A 24,017-nucleotide genomic window follows, 5' to 3' on the forward strand; every position below is an offset into this window, starting at 1 on the left:
TACGACCGTAGTACGGAACGCTCAGTGTGCGAGCCTGACTCGCACTTGGCCGGATTTTTTTTATTGATTTATTAGGAAATATCCTTGGTATGCTTACAGCAATGCCAAATGATGATGAAAGCACCCTTCCCAGGGTCCAACGTTCTCTTACCATGATCTGTCACTTTGCGTATCAAAACCTGTCATAGTAACCAACATAGCTCTACCGACACAAGATCTAAGCCTTGCTTTGCAATTAGTCAGTTAAGTGATTGCGGACGTCCGCACTCTGAGGTTAGTTTGAACGGATACTGGCGTTTAGTTTAATTGCTTAACTGAACTACTATGCATAATTTTCAATGAAAACGTCTCTACCTCTAGGCCTAGCCTGTAGGCGCCGGCAAAGATGATAGATAAGTCACTTCCATAATCATTATCATCATCAACCAATAAACGTCCATTGTTGGACATAGGTCTCTTGTAGGGACTTCCACACGCCACGGTCTTGTACCGCCTGAATCCAGCGGCTCCCTGCGACTGGTCTGATGTCGTCCGTCCACGTAGTAGGGGGTCTTCCAACGCTGCGTCTTCCGGTGCGAGGTCGCCATTCCAGCACCTTGAGACCCCAACGTCTACTCGTATCGGTTGTACGAACTATGTGCCCTGCCCATTGCCACTTCAGCTTCGCAACCCGTTGAGCTATCGGTTGCTCTAGTTCTCCTACTATAATACTTCACGGAAATGACTTGAAGGATCCTTGCAGCCATGCCACAAACAACCACACAATCCAAAGTGCCAAAATGTTGCTACATGACGTCACCAGGCCGAAATCCATAATATCCTAATCCTACCTCTCTGTTACCTAACTGTTTCTCTCTCTCTGTGTAACTCTCTGTAACCCTGTACCAAATTTCATTAAAATCTTAATATTATAAATGAGAAAGTGTGTCTGTCTGTCTGCTAGCTTTTCACGGCCCATCCATAAACCGATTTTAATGAAGTTTGGTACAGAGTTAGCTTACATCCTGTGGAAGGACATAGGCTTTGGACTAGGACTTTTGAAGGACTTTTTATCCCGGAAAAGCAAAGAGTTCCCACGGAACTTTTGAAAAACATAAATCCACGCGTACAAAGTCGGCGGCATCATCTAGTTCAGCATAAATAGCTACGTAAGCATAATATAGAGATAACTTGTCTCTTGATAACTCGATATGACATTTTGTCGGTCTCAACGACACAGACAATGCTCTACAAATCCGCCCTCTCTGGGTTCTGTACCTCAAAAGGAAAAACGGAACCCTTATAGGATCACTTTGTTGTCTGTCTGACTGTCTGACTCTCGGTCTGTCAATAAACCTACAGGGTACTCCCCGTTGACCTAGAATCATGAAATTTGGCAGGTAGGTAGGTCTTTTACCAGACATTTGGGGAAAAACTGAAAAATGTGAATTTGTCGTTACATCACATAAAAAAAATTAAATTGTGGTCATGAACTAATAATTAGTATTTTCAATTTTCGAAGTATTATAACTATATCAAGTGAGGTATCATATGAAAGGTCTTCACCTGTGCATTCTAAAACAGATTTTTATTAATTTTTATGCATCATAGTTTTTGAATTATCGTGCAAAATGTCGACAAAATACGACTGTAGTACGGAACCCTTGTTGCGCGAGCCTGACTCGCACTTGGCCGGTTTTTCTTTATCGTCCGCTATTGGTATTGAATCACAAACAATTAGAAATGCTTGCGTAAAGTTGCATAATCTGAACGTTTCGACAATTCTTAGGTAACCGTTACGTTGTAGCGATCCGAACTTGAGAACTTGAGGTTACAAGTAAAGGTCGTTGAATTCGTGCAGAGGCCAAGTTCGCCTAGTCATCTAACGAATTCGACAGAAATGAGATATATGTTTCTAACTATTGAAGATATTACATCTTAAATCATACAAAAGGAAAAGGTGACTGACTGACTGACTGGCTGACTGATCTATCAACGCACAGCTCAATCTACTGGACGGATCGGGCTGAAATTTGGATGCCAATGGAGATAGCTATTATGACATAGGCATCCGCTAAGAAAGGATTTTTGAAAATTCAACCCCTAAGGGGGTGAAATAGTGGTTTGAAATTAGTGTAGTCCACGCGGACGAAGTCGCGAGCAGCTAGTAAAGAAATGTTTTAAAAGCTATAAAAGTTATAAGGGGGGTTTGGGGGTTCAACTTCTAACCCCCCGCCATCATAATCTGAGACATGTTTTTTTTAAATGTAGATATACTTACTCCTTTTGAATTTCCCAATTTTTAGGGTTCCGTACCTCAAAAGGAAAAACGGAACCGGACGGAAGGAGAAACGGAACCCTTATAGGTTCTTTCTAAACAAAAAAATTGTGATGGTGGCTGAATTCGTTTGCCTTTCAAAACCTTTTCTGCAGGTAAGTAGGTACCTTCTACTAGTTAAAACAAAACGATTTTTTTTTCAAAATATGGTATAAGTAGGTAATGAAGAAGGAAGTGTGCCCCAAAAAATTCACGTTTACAAAAATATGATATTATGAAACCGGAAGGGCCTTGTGCACAATAGCAAAGTATCGAACCTTGGTTTTTTAATCATTTTCTGTTTAGCGCCGATTGTTTTGTTGAGGCGGCTATTCCACTGCTCATTACGTGGTAGTCGGTGCTGACCTCCGTTCTGCTTTTATTGAGTGTTTAACTTGCAGTTTACGGCATGAATCATACACTTGGAACCCTCGTAGCTTTAGTTTTAAGTCGGCGTAAAAATTATCACCACTATATCTTACAAATGCAACAACTGACAATCAAAAACTGTATTTTATTAACTATTTTGAATAAATTATTGGATTTGACTTGAATGTCTGTATCCACAGTACAAATAAAGGGTTGTCAAAATAGAGTATTGAACTCGGAGGAAACGAAAAGGCATAATTCGGACCTCCAAAGTTGATCACCCATACAATTAAAATATGAAGCTGGTAAGTTTGAAAGGGGCGTCTTTGTTTAATTATATTTTTATTTGTTTATCCTAGGTTAATAGGACATAAACTATGTAGGCCTATATATTTTTGTTATTTATTAATAAAGACATTTTTCAAACAAACAAAACAAACCAATCCAATTACTGGAATCGATTGATATGTTTTGTCACAACTAGGTCACACGTTCCTCATGTTCTTAATCTCTTAAATATATAAAAGGAAAAGATGACTGACTGACTGACTGATCTATCAACGCACAGCTCAAACTACTGGATGGATCGAGCTGAAATTTGGCATGCTGATAGCTATTGTAACGTAGGCATCCGCTAAGAAAGGATTTCTGAAAATTCAACCCCTAAGGGGTGAAATTGGGGTTTGAAATTTGTGTAGTCCACGTGAAGTTGCGAGCATAAGCTAGTGTTATTATAATTTAGTTTTTCTTTGTTTTCTTAACAGGTCAACTAGTAGCTTCTCACTGAAATGCGTAAGAGGCGCACTATACGCAGCCCATACGACCTTTTACCGTGACCTGCTAATGAAATTATGATACGACTAGCTTATGCTCGCGACTTCGTCCGCGTGGACTACAAAATTTCAAAACCCTATTTCACCCCCTTAGGAGTTGAATTTTCAAAAATCCTTTCTTAGCGGATGCCTACGTCATAATAGCTATCTGCATGCCAAATTTCAGCTCGATCCGTCCAGTAGTTTGAGCTGTGCGTTAATAGATCAGTCAGTCAGTCAGTCAGTCATTCAGTCAGTCAGTCAGTCAGTCACCTTTTCCTTTTATATATATAGATTTAAAAACCCAACACCAGAAGGTCTAACGCTTGTTAGGTTGATCTTCTGGGAAAATCGCGTCGCTTAGGCGTTTCTCCGAGAAAGTTTCTGGTTCACCTTTTAATCAAACTAAGAACAGACAGACTATAAGTACCTACTAAAATCGTTCTTACCTGTCTTCAACAGTCAAATTCGCCAACTCCGGTATCCAGCACCAGTGCTGCTCCGGCACGATGGTCATGAAGATTTGCGAGAAGTACACGAACGCCACGAAGAACGCGAACGGTATCATTAGTAGAAACAAAATCTTCTGGTACATCCCAAACTCCCCCACATATGGCAACAAATCATCGAAGTCTGTAGCTTTCTTCCTATTTTCCCCATCATCTGAGACTTTTCTTGTGCTGGCAACACTAGCTGAACTATCACTTGGGTCGTTCGTGTATCCTTTGTTAACGAAACTTCCGCTTAAGTCTATGTTCGACAGATTGTTGTCTATGGGTGTGTTTTGCCGGGAATCCTCTTCGCAACAAGGAGTTCGCTCTTGAGGCGCCATCTTGTTCACGTTATTCTATGTGGTCTGTGCTCTATGCTCATGCTCTATTAAAATTTGGCTGTATTACCTGAAACAAGATAAACAAAAACATTTAACCAGTTATTTAACCTGTAATAACTGTATTGAAGCTGTGATAGCCTAGTGGTTAGGACGTCTGCCTTATTTCGGAGGTCGGGAGCAGTCGGGAGTTCGATCCCGGGCACGCACCTTCAACTTTTCGGAGCTATGTGCGTTTTAATTAATTAAATATCACTTGTTTTAACGGTGAAGGAAAACATCGTGAGGAAACCTGCATGCCTGAGAGTTCTCCATAATGTTCTCAAAGGTGTGTGAAGTCTACCAATCCGCACATGGCCAGTGTGGCAGTGGCGTGCAGATCATAGAGGCATAAATGCACTGCTTACCCCAGTTGTAATAGCTCTGATACATATTTTTCATTATGACCTGCATGTAAACAGGTTCAAAATCCTTCTCACTCTGAGAGGAGACCCGTGCTCTGTAGTGAGCCAGCGATAGGTTGATCATGATGATCATTTTAAATTATCGATTAAACTTAAAAAAGCACGTTAAATGATTGTGACGTCACACACCGGTATTTCATAGAAGCTCGCATACTAAGCGCGCGTTTTGACGTTTGATAAAAAGTTACTGATTTGACTAGTTGTCAAATACCGTATTGTATGTAGGTACATAGGGTCTTAAAAATATGAAAGTCCAATTACAATCTGCCATCATCTTTGGTACGGAACCCTAAAAAGCCTTTGCAAGTATAAAATATACTTATAGTGTAATATATCAGAGCCTCAATAGCTCAATCGGTAAAGGAGTGGACTGAAAACCGAAAGGTCGACGGTTCAAATCCCGCCCGTTGCACTATTGTGGTACCTACTCCTAGCACGAGCCTGACGCTTAGTTGGAGAGGAAAGGGGAATATTAGTCATTTAATATGGCTAATATTCTTTAAAAAAAATAAAAAAATATATATATATATAGTACTAGATGATGCCCGCGACTTAGTTCGCGTGGGTTTAAGTTTTTAAATCCCGTAGGAACTCTTTAATTTTCCGGGATGAAAAGTAGCCTATGTCCTTCCCCGGGATATAAGCTAACTCTGTACCAAATTTCATCAAAATCGGTTGAATGGTTGGGCCGTGAAAAGCTAGCAGACAGACAGACAGACAGACACACAGACACACTTTCGCATTTATAATATTAGTATGGATAGTATTTTATAGGTATGTAATAAATCACGAACTAAGTGCTACAACAAGCACTTAATTCTCAATAATCGTAATAATCTCGTAGAAAGATCGTATCATCAAACCGTCAACAAAAACATGAACAAAAAATTTTCGACAATAGAACGATATTCTAAAAAAATATTATCATTTCAAATCTTAACGTTCTTATTTTGTTATTATCTAAAACTGTTTAATTAGCTAATTTCCGCATTAAGCATTACTTGCTTAGGCAATTTTTTTTATCAAATGTACATTACTATAATTTAGTTTTTTTGTTAGTCCGTGGTTTACCTTGGAGCTCAAAATATTGTACAAAAAAAAGCATTCTAAGCCAACTAATTATGTACAAAATATATTATAGGTAAGTCATCATCATCATGATCAACCCTTCGCCGGCTCACTACAGAGTACGGGTCTCCTCTCAGAGTGAGAAGGGTTTGGCCATAGTCTACCACGCTGGCCATGTGTGAACATTATGGAGAACTCAGGTTTAAGTTTCCTCACGTTGTTTTCCTTTACCGTTAAAGCAAGTGATATTTAATTACTTAAAACGCACATAACTCCGAAAAGTTAGAGGTGCGTGCCCGGGATCGAACCCCCGACCTCCGATTAGAAGGTGGACGTCCTAACCACTAGGCTATCACAGCTTATTATAGGCAAGTATTTACCTTTAACTAGGTAACAATAATAATAATTTGAAACTTCGCTTACACTATATAGTGTAACTAGCTTATTGCCGCGACTTCGTCCGCGTGGACTACAGAAATTTCAAACCCCTATTTCACCCCCTTAAGGGTTGAATTTTCAAAAATCCTTTCTTAGCGGATGTCTTCGTCATATTAGCTATCTGCATGCCAAATTTCAGCCCGATCCGTCCAGTAGTTTGAGCTGTGCGTTGATAGATCAGTCAGTCAGTCAGTCACCTTTCTCTTTTATTTATTTAGATTATAAAGAACTGAGATTCAGAGAGCTATTATGACGTAGATAATCGTAATCCGAGGGTAAAATAAGGGTTTGCTTGTGTTAGTTGTCCATGCGGACGAAGTCGAGGGCATAAGCTAGTGTCAAAAAATTCCTGTAAACTGTACCTACTGGGTGGTAACAATTTTTTTCTATACGTAATTAAGGTTTTTTTTTATTATAAGTGCCTATCTACCTATATCTATTTTAGTAAAACTCAAATCTATATGGTACCTATAATCAGTACCTCAGTACCTTTATTATAAATGCGAAAGTGTGTTTGTTTGTTTTTATATTTTTATTTTAGACCACAATAAAAATAATCTATATTAAATAAACTTAAATCTAAATTAAAAGTACTTAAAAATATTAAAATAAAACATACAAACTTAAAATTAAAGATCGTCAAAAAGTCCGCCCCTGGTTGCCCCTGGGCCAAAGGTGCCCATTAAGCTGGCACTATTGCCACGCTGAATGGCGATGGACAACCTTTGGACCGTAGGCCCCAGAGCGCGGATCGCAACCTCTTTCCCTTAGACGACGGCCGATGTTTGTTTGTTGGTATTTTGGTTTATTGGTTTGTTGGTTCGTTGGTTTGTTGGTTCGTTGGTTTGTTGGTTTGTTGGTTTGTTGGTTTGTCCTTCAATCACGCTGCAACGGATTGACGTGATTTTTTGCATGGGTATAAATAAAGACCTGAAGAGTGACATAGGCTATAACTTTTTATCCCGGAAAATCAAAGAGTTCCCACGGGATTTTTAAAAAAACCTAATTCCACTCGAACGAAGTCGCGGGCAATATAATAGACTATATTATATTTGAGTAAAACTCAAATCTAAATGGTAATAATATAAATATAAAAATCCAAACCTTTTGACTTACAAACATTTATATCAATGCTTACAAAGCTGAAATTTTGCGCAGGGATTCCCCCTGCTAATAAGAAATTAGGGTGGAATTTCGAAAATTCTCTTGGGATAGGGAATAAAGACGACTTGTATTTTCGGCGAGCGAAGCCGCGGACGGTCGCTAGAGTACCTAATATTCATTACATAGGTTTACCATACACACACATTACGTGCGTCTGTCAACCTTGTACGAAATTAAAGACATATGGTAGGCAGGTATTTATTTATAAGTTGTTTTAAGAATTCCACACTGGTCTCACGAAGTTACTAACATTGACCTAGTCCTAATGGATATTTTGTAATACTAGACCAGCTTAATACTAACCCTGCCTAGGCAGATAAACATGAGTGATTCCAACTCTCACCACTCCAATCCCTCGTGCTTATATATAGGGTTCCGTGACTCAAAAGGAAAAGAGGAACCCTTATAGGATCACTGCATAACCTGTCTGTCGTGTTCGTCAAGAAAACCTATAGAGTACTTCCGTCTTCCCGTTGACCTAGAATCATTAAATTTGACAGGAAGGTACCTAGGTCTTATAGCACAAATAAAGGTAAAAATCCGAAAATCGTGATTTCGAGGTTACATCACAAAAAAAGAATATGTGCTCAGGAACAAATAGTTAGTATTTTCAATTTTCAAAGTAAGATAACTATACCAAGTGGGATATCATACTATGAAAGGGCTTTACCTGTACATTCTAAACCAGATTTTTATTTATTTTTATGCATAATATTTATCGTGCAAAATATCGAAAAAAATATCCGAGTATCGAACCCTCGGTGCGCGAGTCTGACTCGCACTTGGCTGGTTTTGCATTCATTTTTTTTAAATTGAAAACCTTACAATGAAACTCATAGCTAGCCTAATCTGGTAACTATCCTCTTATACTGTCAATCCGTTGGTAATGTTTTTACCGTCTAATAATATCCATCATTATGCCTGACCTCCGACAATATCAATAACGTATTCGTCTTTCGGTCTTTCGGTCGAATCCAACTCGGTTGGGCAGCGTCCAGGAAGCTTCGAGATGTCTTCTTGTCCAAAATTCCTCAGTGCTTGTCAAAGTCTTCGAACAGTGCGTGTTGCCAGTGATGACATATGGATCCGAGACATAGTCGCTAACTATGGGCCTCATAAGAAAGCCCAGAGTCACTCAGCGGGCGATGGAGAGAGCTATGTGCGGAGTTTCTCTACGTAATCAAATCATAAATGAGGAGATCCGAAGGAGAACTAGAGTAACTGAGATAGCTCAATGGGTTGCGAAGCTGAAGTGGCAATGGGCAGGGCACATAGTTCGTAAAAGCGATAGACGTTGCCTCGCACCTGAAGATGCAGTATTGAAAGACCCCCCCCCCTAGGTGGATGGACGACATCAGACGAGCCGCAGGGAGCCGCTGGATTCAGGCGGCGCAAGACCGTGGCGTGTGGAAGTCCCTACAAGAGACCTATGTCCAGCAGAGGACGTCTATCGGTTGTTGATGATGATGATGATGATTCGTCTTTAATTACACCATTGATGAATGATAAGCAATTGCAAATGCAATGGGGCCATGACCAGCCCCAAGGCCCAAGGTCTCACGTCAAACATTACATAATGAGTTTCACCTACAATTTCCGCAAGGAACCAGTTTTATCAATGGAACTCTTTGAATTTCTATCATTGGTTTATCAATCCATCGTTTTTAGGGTTCCGTATCTTGAAAGGAAAAAGGAACTCTTATAGGATCACTTTGTTGTATTTCTGTCCGTCTGTGGTGTCTGTCATGAAAACCTATAGGGTACTTCCAGTTGGCAGGAATTTTGCAGGTAGGGAGGTCTTATAGCACAAGTAAAGGAATAAATCCGAAAACCGTGAATTTGTGGCTACATCAAACAAAAAACTAAAACGTGTTCACGAACAAATAAATAATTATTGTCAATTTTCGAAGTTAGATACCAAGTGGGGTATCATAATATGAAAGGGCATTGCCTGTACATTCTAAAACAGATTTCTCTTTATTTTTATGCATAATAGATTTTGATGTATCGTGCAAAATGTCGAAAAAAAATTCCGAATATGGAACCCTCGGAGCGCGAGTCTAACACGCACTTGGCCGGTTTTTTTCTATGTTCCCAGTGCCAAGGTCCTTCAGTGACTTTAACAGAATTCATTTGATCTATTACAACGCATATACCTATCGCATAATAGCGAGCAACTAAAATCATTTACTTACCTACATATTCAAGTATGTCACGTATTTTGTCACTGTTCTCACGGTATATAGCTTAAAGCTTTATATTATGACTAGCTTATGCTCGCGACTTCGTCCGCGTGGACTACACAAATTTCAAACCCCTATTTCACCCCCTTAGGAGTTGAATTTTCAAAAATCCTTTCTTAGCGGATGCCTACGTCATAATAGCTATCTGCATGCCAAATTTCAGCCCGATCCATCCAGTAGTTTGAGCTGTGCGTTGATAGATCAGTCAGTCAGTCAGTCAGTCAGTCAGTCAGTCAGTCAATCAGTCACCTTTTCCTTTTATATATTTAGATATTATGCTCTTTTAAATTGTCAATGTGCTATTTTATTATATTTTATTATAAAGGCACACAAAACATTATTGGATTCCTAATAAAAATATTTATTTAATTAAAATTTTACAAGTACTTTGAATCGTCAAATGCATCTACCGCTGGTTCGGAATGCCTTTCCTACCGAGAAGAACCAGCACGAAACTCGGCGGTTGCTCTTTTTAACCGACTCTTTCTAAGGAGGAGGTTCTCAATTCGTCGGAATCTTTTTTTTATTTTTTTATTTTTTTTATTTTTTATGTATGTTCCCCGATTACCCGATGACGCCTGGACCGATTTTGAAAATTCTTTTTTTGTTTGAAAGGGTATACTTCAAAGGTCCCATTTAAATTTGGTGAAGATCTGATGAACATCTTCGAAGATAGATACTGGAACTCCTCAACGGATAAGAGTAAATTGCTCGCGATCAGTGTAATAGCTTAGTAAACAGTAGATTTTTAACCAGTCATAGCTTAATTCCATGGGGCCACTAAAAATTGTGAAATAAATTTTTTTTACAAAAAAAAATAAAAACCGACTTCGATACACAAACACTAAAAATTGAAAAATAATTTAATTTATTACCGAATATATTATGTATACAAGAGTTAATATAGTTCCATAATAATATTTTTTGGGGTCGGTGCCAATGAGGTGCCATTGTGGAGTCTCATAAAAATATGAAGTCTAGACGATTCGCACAGCTAAAGCTAATTGGCACCGGCACCAAAAAGTATTATTATGGAACTATATTAACTCTTGTATACATAATATATTCGGTAATAAATTAAATTATTTTTCAATTTTTAGTGTTTGTGTATCGAAGTCGGTTTTTATTTTTTTTGTAAAAAAAATTCAAAGATTTGATATACAATATTATGCCATGTATATGAAACCATTTGCAGTCCTGCGTTTTGCTGGAGCGAGCTGCATGTGGAACGCACGCTCTTTTATCATTTAGATAATATTCAATTGTTGTAATATGCTTTTTTCTGGAGCATACTTTTAGTATAAGGAAATATTGTTACTAACACACTAACTTTAGTAAATATATAGTTGTAAATTTAAATATGGACTAGAACTGGTCTGAAATAAAAGATTATTTATTTATTTATTTTATTTAGTAGATTTTTTAAACTTGTGTAAAGGCAAGTCCATAACAGACTGCGGAATTTTGTTATAAAAGGTTATACCCATACCCACAAATGGCTTTTATATTCCTTATACTATGGTAGTACTGTTCACAGGCTTAGATAAGGAAGGGAGATAGTCATCTAGCCTTCGCAGTACGGTGAACGTTGCTTAGGTTTATCATAGTTCGCTCAAGTTCTAAAGTTCTCGAAATAAAGTTTATAAGAGGTAAGATCTAAGACTAGTTCGTAAGATCCATACAAATCCATACATTAACACTAATATTATCATCCATACAACATACAAATCCATACATTAACACTAATATTATTAGGGAATATTAGTCATGGCTAATATTCTTTTTAAAAAAAAATATGCAAAAATGTGTCTATCTGTCTGTCTGTCTGTTTGATGTCTATGAAAAGTCAACCGTTGAAATCTTGATGAAATTTGGCTCAAAGAAAGCTTGTATCCTGAAGACGGACATAGACAGTAGACATATTTTCACCCCTGAAAATCATAGATTTACTCCGGGATTTTTGACAAACATACTAGATGCATTGCGTCATCCATTCCTTATACGCCTGACTAGGGTTTGGAATATTCTTCCGAGATCAATATCTAAATAATATATAAAAGGAAAAGGTGACTGACTGACTGACTAACTGATCTATCAACGCACAGCTCAAACTACTGGACGGATCGGGCCGAAATTGGGCATGTAGAATGTAGATAGCTATTATGACGTAGGCATCCGCTAAGAAAGGATTTTTGAAAATCCAACCCATAAGGGGGTGAAATAGAGGTTTGAAATTTGTGTAGTCCACGCAGACGAAGTCGCGAGCATAAGCTAGTTTCCTATAATTTCGGGCTGTCTTAAAAAAAGTGCGTAGGTAGTAGGTAGGTACTTCTAGGCAAACTCGTCCCATGTTAGGCCCCATCATCACTTCCTATCATATTTTTTTTAAATGCAAAATAATAAGAATTGATTAATTATAATGAATAATATGTTAATAATGAGTTATTTGAGCTATTGTATTAATAAATAATTGTTGTGTTGCAGTAATAGTAAGGATTCCTATTAATAATTATATTTGTGTACGTATTCAAATTTGCACACCATAGTATGGTAGATTGTAGCTCGAAACAAAAATTGTAATTGACAACTTATAAATGTAACCTACAATCAGCAAAAAAATAATTTGTATTTGTATTTGTATTTGTGATCGTGGTAAAATGTTTGCCTAGTGAATTAAAAAATTCATGCGGACAAAGTCGCGGTGGCAGATTAGTACATACACAATATTTTTCGAACTGTAGGTACTTATATTATCTTGGTATCATGTTACACAATGATTTATATGTTAAAGTTAATTAAAGCAAACACAACATAAGTTCTTAATTAGGATGCCAGTGCGCTTCAGCAAGCGCATACTACTATGACTATATTTTACAATTTTTTTGGATTAGTCCCTTTATAATGTTAGATTATTTTTTGTTTAATTTTTTAACTATTCTTTTTTTTTTTATTCGTTTTTTGCTATCAACAGCGATATATACAATATAATTTTACATAATAACAGACTGAAAATAAGGCCAAATAGGATTACAATTTTTTACAGATTACTTAAATAGAAATTAATTATAAATTTATAACAGTACGTTTAATAATTTAAACAAGCTTTACAATAATATAATAATATAAAAATATAAAAGTGATATGTAATTTATGACAATTATTTTGTGAAATGCGGTTATTTCGTTTTGTATATAAAATAAATGAGTCAAAAAATGTATAAAATACTTACTAATTTGTAAAAAATATCATTGCTACAATCTCAATTTTTGTGATTGACTGAATTTATGGTATTAGCATTGACTTATATTATATTACTTCGTATGGACAGGGCTATTGAACAAACAAAATGGCACCGACTCAGTGGTGCTTTAGCACCAATGGAACCTCAGTGACGTCTGGATTTCAAACGGGTCGTTCATTAGTATCTAAGAGGTGGCGCTAGTTTATTTGGTTCGAAAACCGTGAAAAATTTTGTTCGCTTGACCATATCTTTTTCAGCTAAATGTAAGAATGAGTCAAACAATCAGAGGTGATTGTGATCGTCACAATGTAGCTGTCATTCTACAGCAGTTCAGTGGCCCTACCGCGGTTGTTTGACAGCTACAATGTCACAATCGCAATCATCTCTGATTGGTTAATGCTCGCTCACTATTGGCCACAATGCATTGTTGCAAGAAGAATCGCACAAATTCAGCCAATCAGAACAATTGAGATTGTAATAATGATTGATGCAGGTTTTAGACAATCGCCCTGCTGGTTATTTTTTGAACAAAGAAAACTGGGGTAGATTGTAAAATGTTACGTAAACTATTTAATTAAAATGTTTGAATAAATTACACTGCGATATAATGTAATCTGTTTGTCAATCAAAGCCACCATATAGGTATTTAACTAAATAGGTATGGCCACGCTACATCTGACAATGTTCAAGGATTACCGATTGCATTCATTTACTTACTTAATATGTAGATAGTACAGCAGATACACTTTCGAGATATTGGGTATTTGACTACATCTATCTATATCTAAATATATAAAAGGAAAAGGTGACTGACTGACTGACTGACTGACTGACTGACTGACTGACTGACTGACTGGCTGACTGACTGACTGACTGATCTATCAACGCACAGCTCAAACTACTGGACGGATCGGGCTGATATTTGGCATGTAGATAGCTATTATGACGTAGACATCCGCTAAGAAAGCATTTTTGACGATTCAATCCCTAAGGGGGTGAAATAGGGGTTTGAAATTCGTGTAGTCCACGCGGACGAAGTCGCGAGCATAAGCTAGTCTATATATATAAAATTCAAAGTCCTGACTAACTGACTGACTTATATATCAACGCACAGCCTAAACCGCTGGTCCTAGAGGCATGAAATTTTGAGGGTGTGTTCTTTGTAAAGAGTAGGTATCCACTAAGAAAGAATTTTTTGAATTTCCACCCCTAAGTTGGTTAAAATAGGGGGATGAAAGTTTGTATGAAAGTGCGTCATTTTTCAAGTTATTTTCATGAAAATAGGTAGGTATTTGGGTTTTCGGTCACAAATGAAGATATACGATTTTTGGAAATTCAACCCCCTTCCTCGATTTACGAAATTCCACCCGAGCGAAGCCGGGTAGTCAAAAATAAATTATTTCTCAGTGATTATTAAAGAGAGCGTTTTCTGATATACGTAAAATCCATGAAACTAAAAAAGTACGTCATAATGATGTGACATCACATTCCAGTATTTCATAGAAGATAAAAGTTACTGATTTGACTAGTTGTCAAATACCGTATTCTTTCTGTGGTGAAAAGCTATATAAATAAAACTGAATCGCTGAAATTTATGTACCTACGCGCATAACTTCCGAACGACTGCACCAAATTGGATTTTTCTTTTTTTGTTGTGTTCATTATTGTCAGAATAAGGTTAAAACAAAAAGTTGGACCAAGATAATAGAAAAATATAGAAAATCCACGTAAGAAGACAGTTCCCGCGGGACGCGGACGAAGACGCGGGCAAAAGCTAATGGTTTTGTAATCCAATCAAAACTTTAAAGCGTGTATTTACTTAGTTAGGTAATAAAATTACGAATAGATGCGCTGAGAACGGACTATCTCTACTTATGTATCGAAATATGGTCTCTCTACATCGAATACGGCTCAAGGATTAGGAATTGTGTGAATTATATGAAATTTATTATGATGTTATTATGTCCAGGACATGGGGTATAAATGATCAACTAATTTATTTATGTTTTATAGCTGACATTAGAGGAAAAATCTGAAATTTCTCCTCTAATGTCAGCTATAAGACCTACCTACCTGCCAAATTTCATGATTCTAGGTCAACGACCCTTTTTTCGGGTTGTGCCACACAATATGACAGTTTGTTCCGGCGCTTCTTTTGCTTGTTCTCAGGTGGAAGAAGCGCCGGAATAACCAGCTCTTAGCTTTAAGTTGTGATGTGTGGCACAATTTGTATAAATAAACGTCTTTTCTTTCTTTCAACGAAGTACCCTGTAGGTTTCTTGACAGACCGACAGACAGACAGACAGACAACAAAGTGACCCTATAAGGGTTCCGTTTTTCCTTTTGTGGTACGGAACCCTAAAAAGGGATACATAAATTAAAACTTACCTACTTGAGGTCATCAATAGCACCACAGGAACACACTACGATAGAAACTGAAGTATATGTCACCTTATTTTTCCCCGTAAGTATAAAAACTAAAGTATTTATGTCACCTTAATTTTCCCCGTAAGTTTATAAAAAGTTACAATAATGATGGATCACACTTTGATTTTACAGAAAATTTCAAATTCTGAAACACGTAGTCTCTATAATAATATGATTTACTGATTCACTACTAAGTAGGTAAATAAAAGTTCAGGCCAAATTAAATTAATTCAATTTAAATGAACGAACAGTCCAATACATAGTACGTACCAATTTAGAAAATATTTAAGTGATAAATAAGTCGGTTCTGAAATGCCTCTGAACTCTGAACTGAAAGAACTCTGTAAATATTCGGAATTTTCTGGAGTATCAAGCTATACGCTCATTTATGTCAAGTGTAGACTGTGAACTGAATGAATTCTTCAATAACCGGCAAAACTAATTTAATAGAAAGACAAATGACCAAGTTTTCCCAATTAATTTTGTGCAGTTCTATGTTTATAATTGACAATAATTCCAATAAATTAAGAAGCTACAAAAAATAACTCATTGATTCAGTTTAATATAATGACTAAAACACCTAACTATTCAGTCAATGAATCATATTTTCGCACGAGGTCCTTGCATTCTTAGTAAGGGTTGTCACTTACATTTCATACAAAGCATAACTTTTCAAAAAGTATCATTCCATTATACACTCGTACCAACTACTAGTAAGTAGGTATATACCATAGGAGTCAAAGCCTTTTACTAAAAAACCGGCCAAGTGCGAATCAGACTCGCGCACTGAGGGTTCCGTAGTACAATAGTATTTTATCGACGTTTTGCACGATAAATAAATACTGCTTACTAGTTCTCGTTCAAACCAATTTTCGGTGAAAGTTTGCATGGTAGGAATGGTAAAATATTTTTTTTAGTTTTATCATTCTCTTATTTTACAAGTTACAGGGGGGGGGGGAGACATTTTACCACTTTGGAAGTGTCTCTCGCGCAAACTATTCAGTTTAGAAAAAAATGATATTAGAAACCTTAATATCATTTTTGAAGACCTATCCATAGATAGATACCCCACACGTATGGGTTTGATGAAGAAAAAAAAAAATGTTTGAGTTTCAGTTCTAAGTATGGGGAACCCCAAAATTTATTGTTTTTTTTTCTATTTTTGTGTAAAAATCTTAATGCGGTTCACAGAATACATCTACTTACCAAGTTTCAACAGTATAGCTCTAGTAGTTTCGGGAAAAAGTGGCTGTGACATACGGACGGACAGACGCACAGACAGACATGACGAATCTATAAGGGTTCCGTTTTTTGCCATTCGGCTACAGAACCCTAAAAACTAGACGATACCTTCGACTTCATCCGCGTGGATTTAGTTTTTTGTAATCCCGTGGGAACTCTTTGATTTTCGAGGATAAAAGTAGCCTATTAGCTCGTCTTCTTGATGAAAGCTATCTTTCTCTTGATTTTCCGGGACGAAAAGTAGCCTACAGCCTATAGGATATTTCATCCCGAAAAATCAAAGAGTTTTCACAGGGATCTTAAAAATCCTAAATCCATGTGATAGAAATAGCAAGGCTCATCTATTTGGTACAGAGATAGTGATTAAACAAATGGGACATGAAAAGCTAGCAGACAGACAGACGGACACTTTTTTGCATTTATAACTATTAGATGGATTAGAGCACTTTTCATATTTTATCAAATTATTGTTATTTTTCATACAAAAATGTAAAATACCTCTACATCTCATACCTCTACATTCTTTACAACTAAAATTGAATCAAAAATTAAAACAAATAAAACTTAAAGGTGACAACCCTATTTCTAGTGCTAACCTAGTTTTAAAATTATCATCCTAGGATCGGAGCAAATCAATCGATACTAGTACCTATGTACTGGAGATAGGATCCAAAATAGCTTCCAGTCACTTTTCTCGATTTACCGACTTTGACCCCGTTGGTAAGTGAACACGAAGTTTTACGCAGACTAAGTACAAAAAAATAATAATTGAGTGTCAATAATAAATCATGTTTTTTCATAAAAATTTAAAAAATCTATTAATTCTTCATTTATTTACTTAATCTGTTGCACGTATTAATTTGTAGAATAAGAGCCATTGATGTTGGAAGGCCTCCCCTGTAAAAGCAGTGAGAATGTAATATGTATGAACAACGACCCTATTGCAAACCTAGGGGCTAGGCGGGGCAGTGCCCCGGGGCCCTAAAGCTCAGGGGGCCCTCGAATCCTTACCAGAAATTCTCGATCGAACTAAATTTTTAAAAATTTCTCCCATTTTCAAAATAAATATTATAATTCGCAAGTTACTAGGGAATCCCCCTAAATTCTTTCTGTGAATGTATTTGTATATTTAATATTTTTACTTGATAAAACCTAACCAGTTTAGATAGCAGTGGAGCCCCATTTTTTATTTGCCCCAGGGCCCCTGGGTACCTAGCTACGCCACTGATCACAAAAGTGATCTCTTCCAGACGACCCGTAGGCGTAGGTGCCTTACTTATATAATTGAAAGAAGGGAGATCTTATAATAATTGAAAGAAGGGCAATTGCAACTTAAATTACTTGTAGGTAAATATTATAACTAGCTTATGTTCTCGACTCAATATAAGGCGTCTTTATGTTTAAAAATCGCATTTACTAATTACTCTATTATTTGGATTCATTAACGAATAATTTTCCGTAGGCATCTAATTAATAACAACTATTTAGCACGCTACATGCTCATGTGTAGAGATTTATCGCTGTGGTCTTATTAGTAGGAGGTCCCGGGTTCGATTCCCGGCAGGGGTTTGGAATTTTATGATTTCTAAATTTCTGGTCTGGTCTGGTCACTGGTGAGAGACTTCAACAGTGGCTAGCTGCCACCCTACCGGCAAGGCCGTGCCGCCTAGCGATTTAGCGATTTTCGGTACGATGCCATGAAGAAACCAAAGGGGTATACATTTAATATAAACTGCCATACCCCTTCCAGGTTAGCCCGCTTCGATCTTAGACGGCATCATCACTTACTATCAGGTGAGATTGCAGTCAAGAACTAACTTGTACCTGAATAAAATAAAATAAAGCTGATGGTTTCGTCCGCGTGGATTTAGGTTTTCTAAAATCCCGTGGAAACTTTTCCGGTGGATTTTCCGGAATAAAAAGAAGCCTTTGTCACTCTCCAGGTCTTTAATTTCAAACATACCTATACTAAGTATATTAAAAGGCAAATGATCGGGTAGTATAAACAGTAGGTACCTACCTTGTACTTGTTACACAACAAGAATTAAGTAAATAAAATTTATTGATGTTACATATACCTACCTACTTACATAAATAAAATGTATTCACTTGAAAAAACCAAGTGCAATTATGCAGTAAAAGTCATTCGCTTTTTTTTAAATTATCTTAATGTGGTAGACGTACAAAATAATAAAATATTGTAACTTTTGTGATAGCCGCCTATCATTTCGATAGCATTTTCGTAATATTTCTAGGGTTCCGTACTCCGAGGGTGCCAACGGGACTGTCACACCGAGTAGTTTACTAGCCTAATTACTATTAGCATCCGCTGTCCGTCCGTCTGTTTGTCATCGGGCTGTATCTCAAAAACCGTAATAGGTAGAGAAATTAAAACTTTCAGTGTGTATTGCCGCTATAACAACAAATAATAAGAATTTCAAAATGGCCGTCATACAAGTTTAAAAAACTTTAAAGTATATATAGTGTGATATTTTGTACAATGGTATGGAATCCTTCGTGTGCGAGTCCGAATCGCACTTGACCGGTTCTTTGTGTTCCATATCGGCCTTGAAATAATATGTGGCGTACCCATGTAAAGAGTCCAAAATAAAAAGTAGTCAACAATTGTCGACCAATTGCTGTTGCACCTCATATTGCATTTTAGTAGTTTGCCCAAAACTAAATTAATTAAAATTATTGGTAAGACACGTAAGATATTAATTATATGCGAACAAATACGTAGACAAATAATTATCTTTAAAATACTAGCGTCAAAAGCGCGTTTTTGACGTTTGTCGTGTCGTGCGGTGACAAATGAAATGGGCCGTGTGGGACACACTAACAGACAGACTGATAGATTGACCGACAGAAACTTTTTCCAATCTAAATTATAATAGGTATATACAATTCAAAGTCCTGACTTTTAATTTACATATCACACGGCCTAAGCGCTGGCCCTAGAGATATGAAATTCGGAGGGTGCGTTCTTTGTAAAGAGTAGATCCACTAAGAAAGGATTTTTTGAAATTCCACCCCTAAGTGGGTTAAATGGGGGTTTGAAATTCATGTAGTCCACGCGGACGAAGTCGCGAGCATAAGCTAGTTTATAATATTTCTAGATCATGCCCGCGACTACGCCCGCGTAAGTTTCGATTTTTTTAAATCACGTGAGAACTTTTTGATTTCCGGGTTAAAAGTAGCTTTTATTTGTTTCCAGGATGCAATCTATCTCTGAATTAAATAAAAAAATAAAAAAAAAATAAAAAAAAATCAATTAAACTTTTACAAGTATTTTTGAATCGTCAGACGCATCTACCACTGGTTTTGAATGCCTTTCCTACTGAGAAGAACCAGCAAGAAATTCGGCGGTTGCTCATAAAATATGTTTTTGAAAAACCCGTGGGAACTCTATGATTTGTCGGGATAAAATAAATTGGCCCCGTGTCATATCAGGAAGACAGCATCAAGACCGGGAGCCGCAGCAGAAACAGCTGAAAACGGCAAGCGGCGCAAGTATGCCTCTCTTATAGAGAGAGTTACATTTTTGTGCCGTTTGCCGTGGAGACCCTGGGGCCATGGAGTCTTAGTGCTAAAAATTTTTTACGAGACATTTCACCGCGATTAATAGCCTCATCTGGTGACAGAAGGGCTGGCTCATTTTTTGCGCAACGGATCAGCCTGGCTGTCCAGCGCGGAAATGCAGCCAGTATTCTTGGCACCATTCCACGCGGTCATGATTTATATAGTAATTAGATAAGGCTAGCTTTAAGTTTTATTGTAATATTTAAAAAATAAAAAAATATAAAGTAGAAGTAGGGGGAAGGCTTTTCCTCGGAATGCAAACTATCTCTGCACAAAACATCAAAATCAAACAGATGGGCGGTGAAAAGCTAGCAGACAGACAGACACACTTTTGCATTTATAATATTAAGTATAGATAATTATGTTATTAAGCAAGTAAAGATTAAAATATGCATTTTTTCACGTTTTATTATACGTGCCACGTGGGCTATATTATGCATGCATAATTGCATATAATTATGTCGGTCGCAGAACCGATGGCCGCTAGAGTGGAGACCGCATACCGGTAAGCGCAGCGTGGGACGACCTCCAGCCTGCTGGACCCACGACCTTAACAAGGTAGCGGGAAGTGGGTGGTAGAGAAAGGCATAAGGACTGCGTTGGTGCGCCTTCGGAAAGGTCTACGTCCGGACACTTATAGGCTGAAGATGATGATTATTATTTTTATTTTGTACTAGCGACCAGATGACAAGCTAACCTAGTGGTCTGGACGTCCGCCTTCTAATCGGAGGTCGGGGGTTCGATCCCGGGCACGCACCTCTAACTTTTCGGAGTTATGTGCGTTTTTAAGTAATTAAATATCACTTGCTTTAACGGTGAAGGAAAACATCGTGAGGAAACCTGCATGCCTGAGAGTTCTCGATAATGTTCTCAAAGGTGTGTGAAACGAAAAACAAGTGACGAAAAAATGTACACAAAAAAGTCGCACATACTTAAGTTTAATTTTAATTTTAATTTTATTTATTTTGTAGAGACAAACAGTTACAATTAGATAAATAGATTTTTTTTAATTCATTATAGGTATACGCTTGACCACAATCACACCTGATGGGAAGTGATGATGTGGCCTAAGATAGGACGCGTTTACCTAGAAGATTCCTATTCACTCTTGGTTTAAAGATACCCGGTTTGTAATTGGTAAGAAACACATATCGCGGAAGAGTATTCCAAACCTTAGCCATACGTATGAGGAATGATGACGCAAAACGTTTCGTGCGTGTAGATGGGATGTCGACGACATAAGGATGGAAACTTCGCCCGACGTCTTGCGGTTCGGTGGTAAAATGGTGAAGGGGGGACAAGATCGAAAAGTTCCTGAGTACACTCTCCGAAATATATCCTATAAAACACTGATAAGCCGGCGACCTTGCGGCGGTGATCGAGACTTTGTAGTTTCGCCAGTAAAGGGGAGTCTTCGCCTATGAGTCTCCTAGCTCGACGATCAACAGCATCCAGAGCCGCTAGATAATTTATAATATTATAATGTACATAAGCTTTTATGCAAATGACCCCGGAAGCTAAGTGTTTTTGCATTGCATTTCCTGTTGTTTAAGTAAACTTATGATTTAACTCGCTCGCCGTGAATTTGAACACATAGACGTACACTTTGAACTTGTTACAAATAATAATAATATCTATATATACTCGTAAAAAATCGGCCAAGTGCGTGGCGGGCCACGCGCAGTGTAGGGTTCCGTAGTCACAATCCTCGAAAAACAGATATACTTATAACTCCTTAACCTGTGAACCCTACTTAGCCATGATAGTTTTCCTTTAAAATTGCTTATATATACTACTGATGTTCCTATATACTACCATTTGGCTGATAGAGGGGGGGGGCACTTTTTTTTTTTTTTTTGTTCTTCTTCTGGCTTTACACAGATTAAGGGGGACACTTTAAAACATATTATTTACAAACGGATCTAGAAATCGAAAAATGATGTTCCCACACCCACAGTATTTTTAAAAGACCAAAAAAAAATATTTATCACAATTTTATTTCACCACTTTGTCGGCGTGATTAAATTAATATTAATTATACCCATGGCAAATTATAGATTTCTAGCACTAATAATCTCTGAGATTAACCGAGGACAGACGGACGGACATGGTGAAACTATAAGGCTTCCTTGTTTACTACGGAACCCTAACAAAAGAACCCTAGAAACCTGAAAACCAAAACTTTATAAAAAAAATAGTAAACTTACCGCTCGCTTTTCAAATGCTTTTCAAAGTTTTTGAACGATACACTCCAAATAAAAAAGCACAACACAGGACCCAATTCGAGATTCAAAATTTAATCACAAACACAAGTAACTATTGGCGCGTAAAATTTACTTGTTTTTTTTTTTTTTAGAAAACGCGGTAACGACCGCGCCTACTGCAGAACTGAACTCGAGTTAAACAAACTCCTTTTAAATAATCGCATAGTTGTTGTTGTATCATTGAAATTATACCGGTATAGCACGGTCTGCGCGATTTGTACCTATAACAACATTTTTCCTCAAATTTGTTTTATACTATAAGTCCCGCAAATTGCTATTGCGCTGGAACCATGTTTCATTAACATCGAAATGTCGTCATTTGACGTATATTTAAGTAAAAATATATCATCAGCTCGAAACTTCAGTCTAGTGCTGACGTCACTAAAATGGCGGCCACGCGCATTAGCAATTTGCGGGACTTATACCATCTTGAATATCGCATGATGTAAAAGTGCTGTCAACTTTTAAACTGTAGCTACATAAATGAGATTTTGACAAATGATATTCTCATAATAAAAACTAAAATAATACCTATTATCTTCCAGTTTAAATAAATATAATTATTAAATTAAATAATTCAATTAATAGGTATAAGTACCTACTTACTTAAGATCTAAAATTTCCCTCCATGAAAGTAATTTTTTTGATTAAATTGATGTTGACTTTCAAAACCCTAAATTCACAGATATCATCTAGTTATTTATATTTTTGTGCATATTTTCAGAATCTATACAATGAATGCTTTTGTTTTGTACCATTGTCGATACTTCAATCTCGATTCTCTATTCTAATTCAAATATTATGCTTATAATATTCGTCATGACGTCGTACAGTCTTTGACAACCGCTGAGTTGAAGTCAATGGCCCAAGCCAAGATACAAGGTTATCTCAAAGTCTGTTCTGTCTTGCATCCACGCTGTTACATAACGCGCAAACCGTTTTCTGTTTATCTAAAAGTAAATAAGTAAGTAAACTTGTACTACTGACAGCCCATTTTATATAGAGCCCTCGTTTTTAGGGTTCCGAACCTCAAAAGGAAAAACGGAACCCTTATAGGATCACTTTGTTGTCTGCCTGTCTGTCTGTCTGTCAAGAAACCTACAGGGTACTTCCCGTTGACCTAGAATCATGAAATTTGGCAGGTAGGTACATCTTATAGAGGACATTTGGGGAAAAATCTGAAAACCGTGAATTTAGGAGTTAGATCACACAAAAAAAAATTGTGGTCATGAACTAATAATTAGTATTTTCAACTTTCGAAGTGAGTGATTATATCAAGTGGGGTATCTTAATATGAAAGGTCTTCACCTGTACATTCTAAAACAGATTTTTATTTATTTTTATGCATCATAGTTTTTGAATTATCGTGAAAAATGTCGAAAAAATACGACTGTAGTACGGAACCCTCATTGCGCGAGAATGACTCGCACTTGGCCGGTTTTTTAGACTGGGGTGGATAGATAGACTACACAGGGTACGGAGCCCTAAAGAGGAGCTTGGCACTTTGGCTCTTTTGGGCACGGAGGGCAAACGGCTTGCGGTATCTAGTCCCTCCAAGTCAGGGACCGTTACGTCCAT

The 24,017-nt window shown here is 37.2% G+C and overlaps 1 protein-coding gene across 1 annotated transcript in view; it reads right to left on the reverse strand.

The window, feature by feature from the left end:
* The window catches only part of LOC117985391 (organic cation transporter protein-like), a 45,446-nt gene extending 22,830 nt beyond the window's left edge, over positions 1-22,616 (reverse strand). Inside the window, exons 1-2 of the mRNA XM_034972091.2 lie at positions 22,383-22,616; positions 3,927-4,376 (exon numbers count right to left, since the gene is read on the reverse strand). Of these exons, the coding sequence (XP_034827982.1) occupies positions 3,927-4,309 (383 nt within the window). The 5' untranslated portion in view covers positions 4,310-4,376; positions 22,383-22,616. The remainder of the gene's footprint in view (positions 1-3,926; positions 4,377-22,382) is intronic.
* Between the last annotated feature and the right edge of the window lie 1,401 nt (positions 22,617-24,017).

The sequence above is a fragment of the Maniola hyperantus genome, chromosome 9 (genome assembly GCF_902806685.2).
Source record: "Maniola hyperantus chromosome 9, iAphHyp1.2, whole genome shotgun sequence".
Classification (NCBI taxonomy): Eukaryota; Metazoa; Arthropoda; class Insecta; order Lepidoptera; family Nymphalidae; genus Maniola; species Maniola hyperantus.